Source organism: Xiphophorus couchianus, chromosome 2, assembly GCF_001444195.1.
Source record: "Xiphophorus couchianus chromosome 2, X_couchianus-1.0, whole genome shotgun sequence".
Taxonomy (NCBI): Eukaryota; Metazoa; Chordata; class Actinopteri; order Cyprinodontiformes; family Poeciliidae; genus Xiphophorus; species Xiphophorus couchianus.
This window is the reverse complement of record NC_040229.1, coordinates 4,554,978-4,575,641: the sequence shown is the minus strand read 5'-3', so window position 1 is coordinate 4,575,641 and position 20,664 is coordinate 4,554,978. Positions and strand designations below refer to the sequence as shown.

Here is a 20,664-nt window from a genome sequence, read left to right as displayed (position 1 = left end):
GACTGATGAGACAGAACTGGACCTGATGGAGGGTTCTGAACCCGTTCCATCTGGTTCTGACCATCAATTATACCTCACTGGACTGAACAGCGCTTGTTAGCCGCTATAGCTAGCTTGTTAGCCACTATAGCTAGCTTGTTAGCCACTATAGCTAGCCTGTTAGCCACTATAGCTAGCCTGTTAGCCGCGATAGCTAGCTTGTTAGCCACTATAGCTAGCCTGTTAGCCATCATGACCAAAGGTTCTGCAGCAGGATGGGATCCAACAATGGCATAATGTTGTGGATGTCCTAGTCAAAGTTGGGACTTTCCTGATGAAAAACTCTCTGATGAAATCAGCTCAGCAGGTCAAAGGTCATCCACAGTGTCCTTAGAGACTCATGAAGTCCTGATGTCACAGGAAGTGATGTCATCGGTAGCTGTTTGTGTCGCAGGAGCAACCAGATCATGACTCACACGCTGACCGGCTTCATGGAGCTGATGGATCATGGCATCGTTTCCTGGGAGAATCTCTCCGCCGTCTTCATCAAGAAGGTTCTTCTTCCTCCTCCTCCTCCTCCTCCTCCTCCTCCTCCTCCTCCTCCTGATTGTCTCTCCTCCCGTCAGATTGCCGGTTTCGTCAACTCCTCGTCCACAGACGTGTCGATGCAGCAGGTGTCCCTGGACATCCTGGAGAACATGGTTCTAAGCAGCCACCAGCTGTTCCTGCAGGTCAAGCAGGAGGTCACCATGGAGCGGCTGGTCGCCCACCTGCAGGTGTAAGTGGAACCGGGCCGGTTCTGACCCGGCAGGAAGTCCTGCCCCTGACTCTCTCTCTCTCGCTGGTGTTTCAGGGCGAACCAGCAGATCCAGACCAAAGCCATGGCTCTGCTCATGGCCTTACTGCAGGCGGCTGAGGATGCAGACAGACAGGTACTGGTACCGGTACCGGTGTGATGTGTGACCTGGATCAGAGTGGAGTTTATGCAGATTAATAATCCAAGTGACATTCATGTAAACATTAACTATACATTCGGATGATTTAATATGAATACGTTTCTTCCTACCCCATGTTTTCCCTCCACTCAACTTTCTGTTAATATGCTGGGTGGAGGCAGCCAGGCGGTGAGAGCAGAACATTTCTCTATGGGAAACGCAGTGATCATGTCTGATTTTCAGGTTTTTAATTGAATTTCTGAAGTAAAAAAAACTTTAATTGTTGAAATGAAAAGCGTTGATGGACTTCCTGGTTCTGACCCGTTTGACGCTGCAGTAAATGCTGCTGATTGGCTGGATGGTTTCCCTCCAGGCTGACTCAGGTTTTCTGCTGAGAAACGGAGCGGTTTGGATCCGGTCGGCCCGTCTCTGCCGGCCTTCTGTCCCCGGTTGTCCTCAGGCAACAGTTGCTCCTTTCATTCCTCTGGTTCTCTCTGTTCAGAGGCTGCTGCCCCCTGCTGGCAGGAGGCGTTTCTGCGCCGCAGTCACACGTCTCTTCTTCTTCTGTTCCAGGAAATGTTCGCCTTTCTGAACAAGAAGAACGTCCGTCAGTACATCTATAAGGTGAGACGCTCCGCCGTCCTCAGCGTCCCTCACATGAGGACACTAAAGGACGGTGGACCCTCGGCGTCCTGTTTGTGTCCAGGACATCATCCTGAGCTCTAGTCCGGTCCAGGATGAAATGGCCCACTACCTCTACGTCCTGCAGTCGGTCACACTGAACCACCTGGAGGCGCGCATGAGGACGCCGCTGGACTGCTACAGCCAGGTGGGACGCCGCCGTCTGTCTGTCCATAAATTCATGCTGAACTTCTTCATTATTGTTTTGACAAAAAGACCCAAAATTGGCACAAAAAGTGAGATTATGACCCTTTTCTTGTTTAGAACTGAAACTTTGTTTTTTTTTTTTTTAGAACTTACATTTTTTTTTTTTTTTTTTACAGAGCAATAATACAGCCGTACATCAATGGTACATAACACAAGTGTTGACAATATGAAATCTTCCATAAAATAAAATAAACATCTTGGCATGATATCTTACAACCTCAGCATCACATTTGTAGACTCCTCACCATACAACATTAAAATAAAGATACATTTTGGGCAGGATAGCTAAACACCACATGCCAAGAGACAAACTTGTTAGGCTTATTTACATCAACAGAGCTTCTGCTGGCCCCCAGCGCAGACTAAAAGTGGTTTTTTGAAGTCTTAATGAATAGGTTATCTGTTCCATTTTATACAATTCCCTTACTTTTTGAATCCATAAGTCATAGGAAGGTGGCTCCAACTGCATCCACCTGATTGTAATGCACTTCAGGGCTGCTGTAAAAAGGATATTTAACAGATATACTTTGGCTCGTCCTTGCAAACCATCTGGTATAATACCAAGTAACGCAACTGTAACATCCTTTGGTATAACTTCCGGGAAGATTTGGTTTATAGCCCTGTACACCTCATCCCAAAAGTTTTGAAGTTTGGGGCATGACCAAAAAATGTGTGTATGATTGGTGACCGCTGAGCCACAGTTTCTCCAACACAAGCTTGGTACTTTAGGATCCATCTTGGAAACTACATCTGGGGTCCTGAAATATCTGCTAATAATTTTCCATTTATATTCCCGCCACGTATTTGAGTTTGTAACTCTATGTGCCTCAGTCCAAACTTCCTCCCATGTTTCGTCAGAAATTATTCTGGCCTCTCTGCCTCCCATCTTTGTTTTGTCCAAGTGGGTTTGTTAAGGTTCATTGACAGGAATACACTATATAACTTTGTTATCAATTTTTTATCTCCTCCCCCTTTCTGGTAATGGATTAGGAGGTTTTCTATTGGTGTGGGATTTAGTACTCTTTCCCAGTCCCTGTGTGCAGACAAAAAAGAGCGCAACTGTAAATATCTAAAGAAATCATTTTTCTGGAGATGAAAATTCCTACATAACTCTTCAAATGACATAAAGGCTGTTCCTGTCAATCAACTGATGAAGAAATGTAAGCCCCTGTTCAGCCCATTTAGAAAACTTTTTGTCTAAGAAATTGGGTGTGAAGGATTTAATATGTCTTAATAATATGCTTGTTAATATTGATAAACCTCTTGGTAGCTTGAAAGAAATTCGCACTTTGTTCCAAATGTTAAGTGTGGTTTTAGTCCACAATGGCAGATCCTTTACTAGGATATCTAAAAATGGCAATACTTTTAATGGTACTGAGCACTTTGCTTGCTCAATGCTCAGCCATCTTGTTTGAGAATCTGTTGGATCCATGAAATTAGAGGCTTTAACTGAGCTGCCCAGCAATAGGATTTCAAAACGGGAAGATTGAGGCCGTCTTACTTCTTTGTAGTGTTTTGTATTTTATGCGAGGGCGCTTGCTTTGCCATATGAATTTTGATATAATTTTATCCAATTCAACAAACATGGACTTTGGTATGCCAACTGGTAACATCTGGAATAAATACAATAATCTGGGTAACAGATTCATACGAATGGTCTCAATGCGACCTAGGAGGGACAAAGGCAATGCTGACCATCGCTCTAGGTCATTTTTAATTATATCCAGTGTTTTGCTGTAATTGGCATGATACAAATCATTTAATGAGAGAGGAATATTGATGCCTAGGTATTTAATGCCCTCCCTTGGCCACCTGAAGCCGCTCTGTTGTTTAACCCCCAGTGGAATATTGCTATTGACATCCATTGCCTCAGTCTTATCAACATTTATTTTATAACCAGAAAAATGTCCATAAACAGAAATCATTTCCCTCAGACGTGGTATTGATGATGTAGGATCAGACAGATACAGAAGTACATCATCTGCGTAAAGAGATATTTTATGTTCCTCTGTGCCAATCAAAATCCCTTTAATTTCATTATTGTCCCTAATAAGCTGGGCTAATGGCTCGATACTAATTGCAAACAAAAGAGGTGACAAAGGACAGTCCTGTCTGCATCCGCGCTCCAGTTTGAAACTTGCTGACCTGAAACCATTAACTCTTACAGCCGCTTGTGGGGATGAATATAATGTATGTATCCAATCTATAAACTTGGGCCCAAATTTAAATCTCTTTAATGTTTGAGTAAGGTATTTCCATGACACGCGATCAAAAGCCTTTTGGGCATCTAAAGATATTACAGCTGTCATAGCTTTCTTTTCTTTTTGGTGAGACATAATATTCAATAAACGACGCAGATTATTTCCATAGTGCCTCCCGACAATGAATTCGGTTTGATCTGGATGTATGATTTGATTTATTATGACATTTAATCGTCTCGCCAGAATACCAGTTAGAATGCGTACATCCCCATTAAGCATCGATAATGGTCTATATGACCCACAGTCAGTGGGATCCTTACCTTCTTTATGCAAAACAACTATTGTGGCATCAGACCAGGATGGCGCCATTGTTTTAGTTTCTAAAGAAAAGTGGTATGCTTCCAATAAAAGTGGAGTAACGATGTCTATGAAACATTTATAGAATTCATTTATGAAACCATCAGGACCAGGACTCTTTTTATTTTTAAGGGATGAGATAACGTTTTTAATTTCTTCTTCTTGAATTGGCTTATCTAATTGTTTAGCTACAATATCGGATAATTCAGAAATATTTATATTTTGTAAGTAGTCAGCTATCTTACTCTCATCACCGCAAGTGTCAGTGTCTCGGTATAAAGCCTTGTAAAATTCTGCAAATGTTTCAGCAATATCTTTTGGTTGTAAGATGGATTTATTGCCTGATTTCAGGTTATGAACTACATTTGAGGACTGTTGTTATTTAAGTCGGAAGGCCAAAAGTCTGCTCGCTCTATTTCCATTTTCATAATACTGTTGCTTGGCAAAACAAAGGTTACCTTCTATCTTTTCTGAAAGTAAATCTTGGAGCTCTCTGCGAGCTGTATTCAAATCATTCAGAATCCTGGATGCTCTAGTCTTTTTATGTTGAAGATCCAGTTCCCGAATTCTATCTTCTAAATATTTCTGTTTGGCTGCCTTTTGTCTTTTTTTTGCTGTCGTGTAGGAGATGATGCTACCTCTTAAATAGGCCTTTGCACAGTCCCACAGCATAATAGGAGATGTTTCAGGGGTATTGTTTATGTCCAAATAATTTTTGAGGTCTAATTTAACAAATTCAACAAATTCTTTGTCATTAAGAAGGGAGGCATTAAGTCTCCATTGCTTAAATGATGGTGTCAATCCTATATTCCACTGGAGAGTAACAGGTGCATGGTCAGAGACTGTGATGGGCAATATTGTGATATCCTCAATTCTGCGTAGCTCGGCCTTGGCAGTAAAAAAGTAATCTATTCGTGAGTAAGATGCATGTCAGTTGGAGTAAAATGTCTCCTTTGGGAATTTGGATCGCCAGACGTCCACTAATCCAGCTTCCACAGACACATTTTTAAGCATTTTACCCATCTTAGATATAGGGGTTCGAGAGGCTGGGTGCCTATCTATATTTGACATTACACAATTAAAATCCCCCCCCATAATCAGTAGACCAGAGCTGTATTCTGCAATCATATTGAAAACTGACTTAATAAACCCTGGTACATCTTCATTAGGGGCATAGACATTTACAAAGGACACTGATGTTCCATCAATTATCAATATAAATCTACCCTCCTTGTCCTTATCTACTAACGTTTCAGTAAAGTTAATTTGCCTATGTATTAATATAGCAACACCCCTTTTCCTGCCAGAGCAATGTGACGAATAGTAAACTTTATCAGCCCAAGACTTATTTAATTTTGTATGTTCCACATCTGATATGTGTGTTTCTTGTAGCACTGCTACTTGACATTTTGATTGTCTAAGTTGCAGCAATACTTTTTTTCTTTTGATTGGACTATGCAAACCCCTCACGTTATAACTTGTTACTGTTAGTGTACTCATAACTGAGTTAAGTTAAAAATATATATGTGGTAGTATTGTGTTGGAGGCAGAGACGGCCATTTGACGGATGGAACCAAACTTGAGTAACATGGATGCTGAACACCAAGATGATGCAATAAACTAAAAATAGTAAGGCTTTGCTGTACAATATTGTCAAAACTAAGATTCAAATGCTCTGCTTTTTTTGATGCAAAAGGATCCTTGGGGAACAGAAGGATCAAAACGCAAAAAACACAATTAAAAATGTGCATTGCTAACAAAATGCAAGGTAGTGGGTTTAAGTCCCTAGCCACTGTAAAAAGCGGCAACAAACACAACCGAAAAAGGGTTGGATGTGTGCAAAAACAAAAAAAAATTAAGAGTGTGGAAGTTCAGGCTCCTGCAGGAGAGCATAAGTATGTGTACTTTAACCACAACGTAAAATCTACTAGTAATATTAATACAACTTAATTATGACTAATTATGACTTAGTAATTTAACAAGGTTAGAAGTGACAATGTTACGCACCTTTCAAACGTACCAGTTTAGATAAGTGGCACTGCCGAACATAAACACGGTTAGTATTTAAGCAGTTTCAGATCCCGTTATTGTAGCGGGGATGGTCTTCCATATGTAGTCCATGGCCTTCACGGGATCCCGAAACTCCTTACTGTCCTCTTTGTATGTGATTTTGAGTCTTGCTGGATAAAGTAATCCGAAGCGCACATCGCTCCGTCCCGTAAAACTTTCCGTGCATCGGAGCGACACGGTGGTGTAATCCGGGAAGATGGCGATCCTTTTACCCTGGTAGGTCAGCGGGGCTTTGTCCCTGGCGACACGGTGGTGTAATCCGGGAAGATGGCGATCCTTTTACCCTGGTAGGTCAGCGGGGCTTTGTCCCTGGCGACACGGTGGTGTAATCCGGGAAGATGGCGATCCTTTTACCCTGGTAGGTCAGCGGGGCTTTGTCCCTGGCTCTCCTCAGGATGTCAGCGGCGTCTCCATCATAATGCAGCTTGGCGATGATCACACGGGTCTTTCTCCGTCTCCTGGTTTCGTCCGAGCTGCTGTTCGGTGTGAACGATCGACTTTTACATCCCGGTCCATCTGCAGCGCTTCTCTGATCATTTTTGAAACCTCTTTAGGTTCGGCGGAGTTCGGCTGTTCCTCAACGCCAACTATGCGGATATTTCCGCGCCTCATCCTCCCCTCCATGTCCTCGCACTTGTCCCGTATCTTAACCAGCTCGCTCTGAAGTTCGGTGACGGTGGTCTGCAGAGTGTTTACCTCATCAGACCATGTAGACAGTCCACCTTTCACGTCTTCAATGTCCGTTTTAATTGAGGTAATTTCTGCATGGATGGCGGTGGCGTTGCTGGCTATTTCGGCCCTCACTGCGTTGATGTCAGCTCTGAGAGCGGTGAACTCTTCAGACAGCGCACTCCTCATTTCCTCCCTTATAATTTTGGAGATTTCCCCTCCTATAGAGGTTAGGATATCGGCTCTCAACTCCTCACTCATACCAGGGCTCTTGGGTTGTGGGTCTTCGCCTTCTGGAGTACGCTGCCTCGTGGCTCTGGTGTTAGCCGTTAGCTTTGCCGTGTTACCGTCGCACTTGAACTTTCGAAGTTTATCCGCCATTTAACAAGTAACGTTCACTGGAACGGAATTCTTTATAGTCCAACACCTTTATCAACCCGATTTAGGTCGCAATTAGTGAGCAGTTGTGGTTTTTAAAGCGAAAATATTAATAAGCCTGCAGGAGCTCTGAAATATCCGTCTTTACTCCATCTTGGCTCACTAGCGCCCCCCCTGAAACTTTGTTTTAAAGTCTCCATGCAGAACTTTTCAGAACCGGTTCCGCTTCCTGTTTCTGTGGTTTGTGTCTTCAGGATCAGCGGGACGCGCTGCACGGCCTGCGGCAGGCGGCGTTCGAGACCGACAGCGAGAACAGCCTGAGCCACGAGCGCCGCCGCTCGCTCTGCGCCAAGGAGTTCAAGAAGCTGGGCTTCTCTGTAAGGACCCACTTCTGGTCTGGCCTGGTTCTGACCCGGTTCTGTTATCTCATTACTTCCTGTTTGTTCCAGAACAACAGCAACCCGGGTCAGGACCTGGTGCGGACGCCGCCTGGTCTGCTGGCTCTGGACACCATGTTTTACTTTGCGACTCGCTATCCGGACGCCTACAGCAGGGTGAGGCCTGGCCCGCTGAGGATGATGATGATGATGAAGATGATGATGTCATAGCTGATAATTTGCTGCGTTTGTTCCTGATGTGTTGCAGTTCGTCCTGGAGAACAGCAGCAGGGAGGACAAACATGAGTGTCCCTTTGCCCGCAGCAGCATCCAGCTCACACTCATCCTCTGTGAGATCCTGCGTATCGGAGACCCCCGTAAGCTGCAGCGCGCTGCGACCCGCTACGACCCGCTGCGGCTCTGTCCGTCCTAACCTCCGGCCCGTTGTGTCCGCAGCCTCGGAGACAGGCTCCAGCTTCCACCCCATCTTCTTCAGCCAGGATCGGCTGCTGGAGGAGCTGTTCTGCGTCTGCATCCAGCTGCTCAACAAGACCTGGAAGGAGATGCGCGCCACGCAGGAAGACTTCGACAAGGTCAGACACGCAGCTGCAGACCTGATATCCAACTCCAGTCCGTCTGCCTAGAAACTCCGGTTTGTGTGGTGAGGTGTAAATGCTAAGCTAACTCTGGTCCTCCAAACCTGGTCAGTGTTTGGTTGAAGTGAACTCTGGTTCAGTTTGAATGTGAACGCCAAGCGGACCAGAGATCGCTCCAAAAACAGGTTGTAGTCTACAGCGTGTAACAGTTGTGAAAAGGATCACACAGGAATCAGGATCTGTGTTGGTTTATTCCCACAAGACGGTGAGGGACACACTCAGCCTCCGGGTTTTTACACACACTCAGCCTCCGGGTTTTTACACACACTCAGCCTCCGGGTTTTTACACACACTCAGCCTCCGGGTTTTTACACACACTCAGCCTCCGGGTTTTTACACACACTCAGCCTCCGGGTTTTTACACACACTCAGCCTCCGGGTTTTTACACACACTCAGCCTCCGGGTTTTTACACACACTCAGCCTCCGGGTTTTTACACACACTCAGTCCTGCGGCCCAACAAACACAATTTGGAGGGAAAACTTTAGACAAACTTTATAAGCGTAACAATTTAATTTTAACCAACCCCAAAGTTTTTTAAAACACTTAGACAGTTAACATTATATTTTTATGCAGCACAAAAGCTGTGGGAACTATTTTTAACAATATAAACATTACTGAGAGTGAGAGGTAGCATTAGCAACCATCTTACCAGCAGCTCCGTTAGGCAGCTTCTAACTGGCTGCTGCAGCTACGTCACTGAACCTAACTTTGTGCAACACTAATAACCGTCCTCCCAGAACAATATTTACAGTAGGAACCAAAAATAAAAGCAGTATAAAAAAGAAATAGCCTGTCGCAGTGCAAAAGCGATAACAGACATGTCAATTGTTTTGAAAAGGTTCATAATAAAATTAAAAAAATTAACTCAGCTACAAGCGCAGGGCATTCTGGGTAAATACAACCAAAGCTAACGTGCTAGCCTAGCGCTAGCAGCAGAAATGGCTCCTGGTTTTTAGCCAAAGACTAAAGAGAAATCCTCCAACACTAAAATCTGACGCCTCCATCTTGTTTCCATCTGGTGAAGAAGGAAGTTGCTCTCAGTGTCTTCAGAGGTTTTTGTGTCGGTTCTTTCAGTGGTTCTTGGTGCAGCGCCCCCACAGGCCAGGAGGGGAACAGGTTGGTTTGACTCAGAACCACAGCAGCTGGAGGTGAGAGGATAAAGCGGCTTTAGGCCGGACAAATGGAAACATGCAGAGGGGCAGAAAGAATCTGGGAATCAGCAGGAACACAATAAAGCAGGAGGTCACAGCTGGAAGAGCATCATGTTTATGTATCTTCAGATCTGGAGAAGAAAATAGATGAAGGACAAAATGATGATCTTCAGAGTTTATTCCCGTCTGAAACCTTTATCCGTTCGTCGGCGGTTAGGGTTAGAGGTTCTGAACCTCTACAAAGTTCTTCCACACATCAGTAATAAACTTCCGACCCTCAGGATGAACTGAAACAGAAAAATGTGTTGGAACCAAGAGATTGTAGTGAAAACCAGAAGAAAAAATAATTTCATTAACTGAACTAAAAATAGAAACAAGACTTTATATTTAAAAAAACGTTTGAAATCAGCATTTACAAAATGAAATAGCTGGAATGAACTGCTCAGTGGATCCAGACCGCTCAGGTCCGGTCCAGTACTCCGCCCCTTCTGGAGGTCAGATCAGATCTGACCTGTGATCAGACTGGGCCGCTCCAGCCTGATAGGTTCTGGTTCTGGGTCGGGTTCTGATGAGCAGACTGGGGATGATTGATTCTGATCTGAGTTCAGCTGATGGTTAGAGATTTGAAATGTCAGAACCAGAACCTGACCAAAAAGGATTTTTTTTATCTGGATGTTATATTTTCACCGAATGTTCAGGAAACGCCTGAAAACTAGTTTCCATCAACTTTTTATTAATTTAAAGATTCGTATTAGAAAAGTTTGATTTAAACAATAAAATTCAAAAATAATTATGTTATGTTGAGGTGATTTCTGGCTTTTCAAATGGAAACATATTAACTGAAGTTCTGACTGCTGGTCGGATCCTTACCAGAGGCACCAAACTCTACTTCCTGTTTGTTACTTCCTGTTTATCGCAGCCATGCGAAGCGGCAACGTCCTTCTAGTTTATTGGCTCCAGTCTAGACCCAGACTGCACCGGTTCCAGTGGGTCCATCACTGACTGGAAATTTTAAAGAGAAGAGGTTTTCAGGGCCAGAATTATTCATACCCCTGGGAGATTGATTTAAAATCAACCAAGATATTTGTTTCTGAAATCAGATGGATTTTCCTCTAAAGATAATAAAACAACGTAAATTTATTAATAGTAGTAGTAATAATAATCATAATTTCAGAAATTATTTGCTATGCACAGATCTGTACTTTAACTGGACCGCTCCAGAACATCGTGTGCCCGTTTGTCTGTCCAGGTGATGCAGGTGGTAAAGGAGCAGATCACCCGGACGCTGGGCAGCAAGCCCACGTCGCTGGAGCTGTTCAAGAACAAGGTCAACGCGCTGAACTACAGCGAGATCCTGAAGCTGCGGCAGACGGAGCGGCTGCACCAGGAGGAGACGCTGGCGCCGCCCGTCCTGTGAGTCCCCGCAGCATCACACCGGCGCGTCACACTGCAGCGTCACACCTCAACGCTACACTGTGTTAAAGCTGTTTTGTGCTGCAGAGAGCTGAAGGAGCGCCTGAAGCCGGAGCTGCTGGAGTTGATCCGCCAGCAGAGACTCAACCGGCTCTGCCAGGGAACCATGTTCAGGAAGATCAGCAGCCGGCGGCGGCAGGGTGGGTGGAGCTTGCTGCAGCGCCTCATGGCCTTCCGTAGATTAGTACTAATGATCGTTTCCTCTGCTGCGCTCAGACAAACTGTGGTACTGCCGCCTGTCGCCCAATCACAAGATGTTGCACTACGGCGACGTGGAGGAAGACGCAGAGAACCCGGCCATCGAGACGCTGCAGGACAAGAGTGAGTCCAGCTGCTGCTGTGAGCGGCGGCAGGTCAGGATGATCACCAGCTGCTGGTTTCTGGCAGAGCTACACGTAAAATACAGACCGAGCCAGAAGTTTACATACACCGGCCTGAAGTTAAAACACAACCAAACTTCTCACCAAATGATTCGTATCTGATGAAACGTCAGTGATGATTCCTGCCTCTGTGGCGACTCTCGCATCATAAGGTCCAAAAAACAAAACTCGTCGTTTCTCAGGAGATGTTCGACGCACTCGCAGTAAAAAGCAGAAAGTTTTCTGTACCTATAAAAATATCAGAAATATTCTCGCAGCTGACTTCATACAAAAATTTAAAGATAAACGTTAATTTTTTATGGTAGAAAAACTGTTTCACTCCTTCACCAACCAATCAGATCAACCAGCAGGAGCCACTCAGAAAAAAATAATAGCTCTACAATTAGCATAACCTCAGATCAATAACATTAGTTATTTAGCAGATAATAAATAATCTAATTCTTAATAGGCTACAACACTCCCTGTTTAACCAATGAGGGACAGCCTACATGATGATGTCACAGCATTGGAGGCTTCTGGACCTATTTACTGGATTGATCAGTTTGTGCTGAATGCAGCGCGTCATGTGATGCCCTGCGGGCCGTTTCATTGGCCGTTTCCTCTGATTCTCCCTCCAGTCCCCGTGGCAGATATCAAAGGTTTGCTGACCGGGAAGGACTGTCCCCACATGAAGGAGAACAAGGGCAAGCAGACCAAGGTCAGTCTGCTTCTTCTTCTCTGGTTTCCCTGCTGTCAGACGGTGAGTTAAAGCCGTCGTCTTCTTCTGCTGCAGGAAGTCCTGGATTTGGCCTTCAGCATCACCTACGATGTGGAGGAGTGCAGCCTGAACTTCATCGCCCCCTCCAGGACAGACGTGAGTATGACCGACCCTCGTTGCGCCGCCTGCGCCCCCTGCTGGTCCTGACGTGTCCGTCCCGTCAGTTCTGCCTGTGGACGGACGGACTGAGCGTCCTGCTGGGCCGGGACATGAGCAGCGAGTCGATGCGCAGCGAGCTGGAGATCCTGCTGTCCATGGAGATTAAGCTCCGCCTCCTGGACCTGGAGAACGTCGCCATCCCGGACAGCGCCCCCGCCGTGCCCAAACCGCCCAGCAACTACAACTTCTGCTACGACTTCAGCCAGACGGAGCAGTAGGCCATCTCTGGACGGGTTCTGGTTCTGGACGGGTTCTGGCCCGTCCGTCCCGGCTCCTCTTCTTATCTGACAGATTTTAGCTCTTTATTGAGGGCGGTTCCGTTGAACCGATCCAGATCTTCCTGCAGAACCAGGTTTAATTCCGAAAGCAGCAGCTGACCCGTTTCCAGCTGCCAGGAGACTCTCCTGGTACTTCCTGGTACTTCCTGCTTCTTCCTGGTACTTCCTGCTTCTTCCTGGTACTTCCTGGTACTTCCTGCTTCAGCATTGCGGCTGCTTGTGTGACGATGCATTTAAAGTGTCTTTACATTCGAAGAATCGTTGCGTTGCTCCAGTTCGGCCCAAACGCTCCAGACTTTTAGAAAACGGTTCTGGCGCCGCAGCGAATGAAACTGTTATATTTCTGTGCGGTTCAGAAACTGTGGAGCTTTTTTGCTTCAGTTTCAACAGATTTTGTACCGAATGAGATTTTTCCTGTATGATGCTGACGACGTGTTGTGACTCTAAGCGAGGCGGTTATTCGGTACGTGTGACTGAAACGTTCAGTCGGTTCATTTCAACTGATTTCACTTTAATGCTTTTTATGAATTTACACCAATAAACAGTCTGAATTAGAAACCTACTTTTTCATCTTTTAGTCTGAATATTAGTAAAGCTGAAGAAACAAACAGCAAAGTAGAAAAAGCATCAAAGTTTTGCTGGATTTTCTTCTTTTCACCAAACGTTTATCAATGAAACTGAAACCATGTTCCAGCTGATTCCTGCAGACGGATCAGAACCAGAACGTTTCCTTCATTTATCCAGCGATTCATGATCAACTGAGTTCCCGGGTTTTTCCTGAGTTGACAGGAAGTACCGAGTCGGAACAGGAAGTGGAGGAAGTGGAATGATCCAGGAGGAGCGTCGGGATCCTGAGCTGTCACGGCCAGAACCGGCTGCCAGCTGGGTCAAAGGTCGACAGAAACACCGATCTGATTAACAGAATCAGAAAATAATTCATAAACTTTAAGTTAATATTCGAAGCAGATCCTGCTGCTCTGAGTTTCTACATTCATTCATAGAAATCATTTTAAATAAATCTTAGCATCATTTCGTCTCTGGTTTTAAATGAGCAATAAAAACTCATCAGTGCGTCTAAAAGCTCCAGTTGCAGCTTCAGTCAGTCAGCATCAGGTCTGCCGCACCAATCAGCTTGTGATGGACGTTTTCTAGAAACGGCAGCTGTGATTGGAGGAGGTCCACCGTCGTCATGGAGATGTTTTTACATCTGGACACGTCGAGCGTCTTCAGGCGTCCGCAGTGCCGCATGAGCAGGTGCAGCGTCCTGCAGATGACAGGATGTACGGCAGGCCAGTTTAGCATAAAATCAGCTTCAGGACTTTGACATTCTGAAACCGGTTCACATCGGACCTTATATTCTGACAGGTATGAATGACATCAGATTTACATACGGAGGCTTTAATTCATCACATCTGCAACTAATTACTGAAACATATTTCAGATAAATTATGACTAGTAAGGAAGTAAATTTTTGTTCTGACTAGTCATAATCTCAAGTATGACTAGTTAATGTATTTTTAGACAGCAGATAAGATTCAACTGGAGCAAAAATAAATGGTAAATGTTACATTTATATTCACTGCACAAGACTCCACTGCTGAAGGAAAATCATGATGAACTGGAACTTTGACTTTCTCCAAATGAATTCAATATTTAATTTCTATTTCTGCATTTGAATTGACAATCTGACTGGTCAGGATTCCATCACTGACATGTGGAATAATTACTCTTTCAAAACGTTACAGATTTATTTAACATTTGAAATTGAGATGAAAGGATTTTTGGATTGCTTCGTTTTCAGCTGGTTGATGTGTCGACAGGTTTGACCTCTTCAAGACTTTGTTACGGTTATATTTGTCAGAAGAGAAGAAACAAGAAATTGTTCCATATTTCTGAAGGATTTTCTCAATATTTTGTTCAGGAAACCCAAAATTCTGCAGGCAGATGTTTGGGCAGCTCAGTGGCAGCACTAGGGGGCCTGACGATAAAATTCCTAATCTAAAAATCATAATTAATTTCTCATAATTACATTAGATATTTGATGTAATTACAGATGTGTAACACTTCAGAGAATCTGGTGGCGTGATTTCTTCTTCTCTGAAATCATCGTTCAGAATGATGATGTCATTTTCAGATAGCTGGAACCGGCCTGCCATAGAGGCAGAGCCTGCAGGAGGTCAGGGGTCACGTGAGGAGGACTGCCCCCTACCTGTCGGTGATGTTGCTGCAGCAGGCGAGCTGCAGGTGCTGCAGGCGCTGCAGGAAGGGCGCGGCCCGCGCCACGCCGCCGTCGCTGATGCCGGGACAGTGGCTGAGCGCCAGGCTGGTGAGGCTGCGGCAGCTGCGGCCGACCGCCGCCAGGCCGGCGTCGCTTAGCTCCGGCAGCATGCACAGCGACAGACGCTGCAGCTCGGGGAAACGGACCACCTGGGACAGGAAACAGGAAGTACCAACTGAAGGTCATAGGTCACAGATCTAACTTTGTAACTGTTTGTAGAAAACAGGAATATTCCAAGGAAAAACTCACAGTCTGGCCAGAACTCTGGAGAAACCGTTTTTTCATTTCACTGGGATTTTAAATCAGATTAAATGTCGAGTGCAGACGATTTGTTTTGGAGATTTTAAAGTTTAAACTAAACCGATCGATTCTGGATCAGTTTAGCCTCCAGACGGGTTCCTGTGATCATGTGACCATGTGACCATGCTAGCCTGCTCATGCTAACCTTCCTGTTCTCCTCTCACCTGTGTGATGCTGCAGTCGGTGAGCCTGGCGCAGGCCGACAGGTCCAGCTCCTGTAGCCTCTGCAGCTGCAGCAGCGACGCTCCGGCCTGCTGCTGCTGCAGCTGCTGCAGCTGGTTCAGTGTCGCCAGCTTGGGGCGCTCCTCAAACGGCATGCGGGGCGGCTGGAAGAAGCCCATGTTTCCGAACGTCCGGGTGAAGCTGGGGCCGCCGTCTCCCTGAGAAACACACAGCAGCAGCTCGCTGCGCCTCTGATCGCTGCTGCTGCTGCAGCTGCTGCTGCAGGGCTGCAGGCGGGGTCTCACCGTCCCGTCGTGCGGCTCACTTTGGCTCTCCTGCGCCACGCCCAGCAGACCCCAGTCGCTGACCTCCTTGCACCAACCCAACCGCAGCACCTGCAGCCGCCGCAGGTAGGTGGCGATGGCGCACACCGACAGGTCCGTCACGTTGACACAGGACGTCAGGTCCAGCTCCAGCAGGGAGTCGGCCAGGAGCTGCGAGAGCGACAACACCGCTGCGTCCTGCAGAGAGAGCGGCTGATTGGTGGGTTCCCCGCAGAAGGAAGCAGAACCTTTGACCCACTGACCCTAAGGTAGGTGCAGCTCCTCAGGTTGAGAACCCTGAGCTGGGCCCGGGCGGCACTGGGCGGAGTCAGGCCACTGATAAGCTCCGCCCCGCTGACCTGGAGACACTCGGACAGATCCAGAGACTGGAGGGAGGGCAGAGACAGCAGCTCGGCCAGACCTGATCAGAACCAATCAGAACCCATAAAGGCCGGATCAGAACCGAAGCAGGCGTTCCTGGGTGGCGACCTTGCCTGACCTCTCTCAGTGATCCTCCAGTCCCGGGACAAGGACAGCTGCGTCAACGCCCGCAGGCCGCGCGCCGCCGCCTGCACCGAGCGGCCCCTGAGCTCCGTGCAGCCGCTGAGGTCCAGCCGCCGCAGGCTGCGCTGCTGCTGCAGCAGAACCTCCACGGAGCGGTCCGTCAGCTCCCTGCAGCCCTGCAGCCGCAGCTCCTCCAGAACCAAACCGTCCACCTGCAACACAGTCTGACCAATGAGCGTACTGGTTCTGTTCCAGTGAGCGTACTGGAGCATTCCTGACAGATAAACGTCACTTTAAGAAACACTGAACATTCCTCTACAGAAGAAACTAAACTTATTTTATACATTAGAAACAGAAAAACATCCAAATAAATAATTTCACTTGTTTTTGTAATTCAGAAAAATCAACATTTTTTGCCTAAAAGTCTAAAACATAATTTCTTTAATGAACTCCGATCATTAAGGATGATGAAACAATTATTGATTAACTGACTAATATCTGGATGCTAAAGGTGATTAATGTTAGAATCTTTATTTTTTTAGGTTTCTATAATTTCTGCTCTTATTTCAGCTTTTTCTGTGCTTCAGTGATTGATTGATTGATTGATTGATTGATTGATTGCTACATGAGTTGACGATTAGTTCGGTAATTAGTCCATCTGGATCGATCGCTTCAGTTTAACAGGATTAGTTTAGTCTCTGGACCGGAACCCTCGTAAGTAACGGGCCTGAAGAACTGGGCCTCTTCCGAGCTGACCTCTGACCTGCAGCCTGACCCCCGGCTCACCTGAGCGATGACGCGAAGAGACTCGGGTGTGACGGCGGTCCTGCTGAGGTCCAGCTCCCGCAGCGTGGCGCGCTGCTGCGCCAGCAGGCGCCGCAGGTTGCGCAGTGACAGCAGGGCGGACGAATCCTCCCCGGCGCCGGTCGGCCGGCCGCCGTACGGGTCGAACTCGAAGGCGATGTGGCAGCCGGCCAGCGCCAGGCGGCGCAGGCGCGGCGTGCAGCCGGTCAGCCGGGTGAAGGTGAGGTCGGACAGGTAGCGCAGATCGGACAGGTCCAGCTCCTCCAGGCCGCTCAGAGCCGAGCGGACCTGCAGCAGAACCGGGACAGAAAACCCGAACGTCAAGAGTCTGAAAACCGTTCAGATGAGTTTGAAATGTTCCAGCTGCTTTATTTATATTTATTCTGACTGCAAAAACATCTGCTGTGCATTTTTATGAAGTTTTTAATCTGTAAAATGATAAAGAGCTGCAGTTAAGGGCTCCAGCCAGCAGGGGCGCCACAGAGCCGACAGCCTCAAGTCTTCAAACGAGAAGAAAAATTTATTTCTCAAAGCATAGAGGAATATTTAAATATGAACTATGGAGCAGAGACGATAAAACCAGCCTGATGCTGAGATTGAGAGAATGAAACAGAAATATTGACATTTATTTTAACATGTTAAACATAAATAACATATATTATATATGTTTATAAAGTATTTTAATGTGTTGCTGTTACGTCTGAATTCAAAAATGTGAGAAAAACTGCATTTAATACACTCGACATAAATGTATAAAAGTATAAAATTTAGCCTCGGCTTTACCGCTTATCAATCACTAATGATTGATCAGATCGATCAGTTTAGATTAACTCATAATCAACAACTTGGATCCCTGCTTTGATTTTAGGATGAATATTAAAACTGCTGCTCAGAGGCGACACATGGAAACTTTAATATTTTAGTTTTTTAACTCATGCATTTAGTTTTCCTGTAAAATGTTTTTATATTTGCATAAACGTGTCGTTATCAGACGAAGGAAACTTCATTTCTCATTTAAAATCATCTTTAGGGAAAATTTCTCCATCTTATCAAGTTTATTCAGATCTTGTATCTTTTTAAACTGCATAAGGCTCAGCAGCTGGAACATTTTGGTTTTCCAGGCCACCAGAAGGCGTCGGGGGCGTGGCCAGCCAGCTTCCAACATGGCCGCCGTACCTCGTCCAACATGGCCGCCGTACCTGCCGCCGGTGCTCCTCCCTGGACAGGAAGGCTCCGGACATGAAGAGGCTGTCCAGGCCGCGCAGGTCGAGGCGGCGCAGCGCGGTGAGGCACGGCAGCAGCGCCAGCAGCGAGGCCTCCGTGATGCTGCTGCCGGGCAGCGCCAGGCCCTCCAGCCGCGGGCCGAGACACTCGCCCACCTGAGGAAGAGGAGCGAGGAAGAACGACACCTTCACTCACAGGAGGATTGGACTGTTCCACAGAGCCCACAGGTCAGAGGTCAAAGGAAGGCGGCAGAGCTGAGCATGCTGACTCGGATATTATGGGATGGTGCAGGCCAGGGGGCCCAGCGGTGGTGGCCAGGGGGCCCAACATGTGACCAGGGGGCCCAACATGTGACCAGGGGGCCCAACATGTGACCAGGGGGCCCAGCGGTTGTGGCCAGGGGGCCCAACATGTGACCAGGGGGCCCAGCGGTTGTGGCCCTTCCACTCCAGTCTAGATTGATGAAAGCTTCCGTCCAGCTCAGTGGAACAAACCATTTTCAGTTTCCACAAGTTTTATTCTAACTGAGGGAATAAAACGCCTGTCATGGTTTCCTTTCCGGCCGCCATGATGATGATGTCATCATCAGTACATTGAACTTTAACCTCATCAGTCCAAACTGCAGGTTTTACATCTTAACAGCAGGTAGATCGTACCAGCCTGGGGTCAGAGGTCGTCTGGCAGTGAGACCAGCAGGTCTTACCTGCAGCAGCAGCGACCTGGAGACGCCGAAGCCGTCCAGCTGGCTGATCCTCAGACTGCAGCGCCGCCGCCGGGCCAGGCTGCCCACCAGTGCCAGCGCCGCCGCCGAGGCCGGGAAGCTGAAGGTCACGTCCTTCTGCACACAGACAGCGGCGGTTAGAGGAGGCCGCAGCTTCCCGCTTCACCTGCAGGGGGCGGGGTCACCTGGAAGCGCAGGTCCTGGCTGGCGGCGTACCAGCTGCGGCACACCAGCGACGCTTCCTTCCTGTCTGCGAAGTGGAGAAAACTCAGGACGTAAACTAGAACCTGCAGCGACAGAAAGATGGATTTATTGATATCACCTTCAGACCAGGAAGCTAAATTAACTCCAGCGCTAACCTGGAAGCTAAATTAGCTCCAGCGCTAACCTGGAAGCTAAATTAGCTCCAGTGCTAACCTGGAAGCTAAATTAACTCCAGTGCTAACCTGGAAGCTAAATTAACTCCAGTGCTAACCTGGAAGCTAAATTAGCTCCAGTGCTAACCTGGAAGCTAAATTAGCTCCAGTGCTAACCTGGAGCCCTGGTCCTGGAGGACAGGAAGCAACAACAGCAATAAAACAACTGAGAAGGAATCTCCTGCCATGGTGCAGAAGAAGCTGCTCTGGTCCCAAAAACGTAAACAAACATTGAGGACATCGTGTTTCCTGAACACATCATCCTGTGGTGAGACACGGTGGCGGCAGCATCATGCTGTGGGCATGCCTTTCTTTCTTCCCTCTGGTTCTGGATGCTGAGCTGCAGGAAGGAGTTTTACTCCTTTACTTTAGGACAGTTGTCATAATGTGTAACCGTGGCAACAAGGTATGGTTTTACAACTTGGAGCAGCTGATTAGCGTCTCAAAAGCTCAAATAGAACATGAACTTTGACCCCAAATCCGGGAGGAGTAGAAAAGGAGGCTCCATGTCCAACGTGTCTCTAGAGGTTTAAAGGGCAGCAGCTAAAGCAAAGGAGCTGGATTAGCAGATGTACTAATAGCTGATGATGTCATCACGTTGCCGTGGAATGTCGTCTCTGCTGCCTGGATGCAGAGTTGTTAGCATGTTAGCATGAGACTGTCCAGCAGCAGCAGCTTTCAGTCAGAGGCTTATTCAGATTCGCTGGAAGACTGACTGCTACTGGAGCTCCTTCCTGCACACAGCATCACTATCCACAACGACTCTTTGATGATATGAGTTACAAAACGTTACATTTCTTTAATTTAGGATGAATGAATGATTTCTGGACTGACGCTGAACCCCGCAGGTGGAACCGATCACCTGTTACCTGTTGCTGAATGAAGTGGAACATGAACTCACCTCCAGCGGAAGCTCCGGTGTAACATCTTCTCCGTCGCTGTCCTCCATCGCCTCGATGTTAGCAAACCCAGATCATCTCCGCTCTCTAACTTTAGCTCTGAAGCTAGTTTCCTCAGAGAGAAGGAAACATGGCGGCTCCTCTCATTTTTTAATAAATCCTGTTGATTTCCGCTCAGGAGACGTTAATGAAGCGCAGCTTTACCTCCTGACATCACAATAAAAGCTCATTTTCACCTGTAACGCCGCGGAGCCGCAGCGACTCTCCACAAAAAGCTGCTTCGCCTCACTTTGGTCAGCTGACCACAAAGAGGCGGGGCTTC

General features: G+C 46.9%; 2 protein-coding genes across 5 annotated transcripts in view; one reads left to right on the top strand and one right to left on the bottom strand.

Moving 5' to 3' along the window:
• elmo3 (engulfment and cell motility 3) overlaps positions 1 to 13,269 on the top strand; it is a 20,448-nt gene extending 7,179 nt beyond the window's left edge. For 2 of the 3 annotated variants that reach the window (XM_028030124.1, XM_028030130.1), the window contains 15 exons: positions 434 to 533; positions 606 to 757; positions 833 to 911; positions 1,488 to 1,538; positions 1,621 to 1,743; positions 7,732 to 7,854; positions 7,927 to 8,031; positions 8,123 to 8,231; positions 8,311 to 8,447; positions 10,914 to 11,077; positions 11,165 to 11,277; positions 11,354 to 11,458; positions 12,135 to 12,214; positions 12,290 to 12,370; positions 12,439 to 13,269. In XM_028030124.1, coding sequence (XP_027885925.1) covers positions 434 to 533; positions 606 to 757; positions 833 to 911; positions 1,488 to 1,538; positions 1,621 to 1,743; positions 7,732 to 7,854; positions 7,927 to 8,031; positions 8,123 to 8,231; positions 8,311 to 8,447; positions 10,914 to 11,077; positions 11,165 to 11,277; positions 11,354 to 11,458; positions 12,135 to 12,214; positions 12,290 to 12,370; positions 12,439 to 12,651 — 1,735 coding nt within the window. In that variant the 3' untranslated portion in view covers positions 12,652 to 13,269. Of the gene's footprint in view, positions 1 to 433; positions 534 to 605; positions 758 to 832; positions 912 to 1,487; positions 1,539 to 1,620; positions 1,744 to 7,731; positions 7,855 to 7,926; positions 8,032 to 8,122; positions 8,232 to 8,310; positions 8,448 to 10,913; positions 11,078 to 11,164; positions 11,278 to 11,353; positions 11,491 to 12,134; positions 12,215 to 12,289; positions 12,371 to 12,438 lie in introns of all 3 variants that reach the window. The other variant, XR_003597104.1, reaches the window with a different exon arrangement.
• Positions 13,056 to 20,664, bottom strand: fbxl9 (F-box and leucine rich repeat protein). Of its 2 annotated transcripts, XM_028030144.1 has the most exons (12): positions 20,345 to 20,664; positions 19,213 to 19,314; positions 19,010 to 19,144; positions 18,282 to 18,461; positions 17,065 to 17,370; positions 16,274 to 16,490; positions 16,038 to 16,195; positions 15,757 to 15,972; positions 15,454 to 15,669; positions 14,921 to 15,138; positions 13,836 to 13,975; positions 13,056 to 13,622 (listed from the first exon to the last, which is right to left on the bottom strand). In XM_028030144.1, the coding sequence occupies exons 1-12, from the start codon at positions 20,390 to 20,392 to the stop codon at positions 13,444 to 13,446; spliced, it is 2,115 nt and encodes a 704-aa protein (XP_027885945.1). In that variant the 5' UTR covers positions 20,393 to 20,664; the 3' UTR covers positions 13,056 to 13,443. The 2 variants fall into 2 exon arrangements, with proteins under 2 accessions (XP_027885945.1, XP_027885953.1); XM_028030152.1 differs by lacking the exon at positions 18,282 to 18,461.

What these genes read in the sequence shown, in the direction of transcription:
- fbxl9 (XM_028030144.1), bottom strand. Translation starts at nt 20,392, where the DNA reads ATGGAGGACAGCGACGGAGAAGATGTTACACCGGAGCTTCCGCTGGAG. An exon ending in GGGAGGAGCACCGGCGGCAG is followed by an intron (nt 17,371 to 18,281) that starts GTACGGCGGCCA and finishes GTTCTGCTGCAG; the next exon opens with GTCCGCTCGGCTCTGAGCGG. An exon ending in GGAGCTGCACCTACCTTAGG is followed by an intron (nt 15,973 to 16,037) that starts GTCAGTGGGTCA and finishes CTCTCTCTGCAG; the next exon opens with GACGCAGCGGTGTTGTCGCT.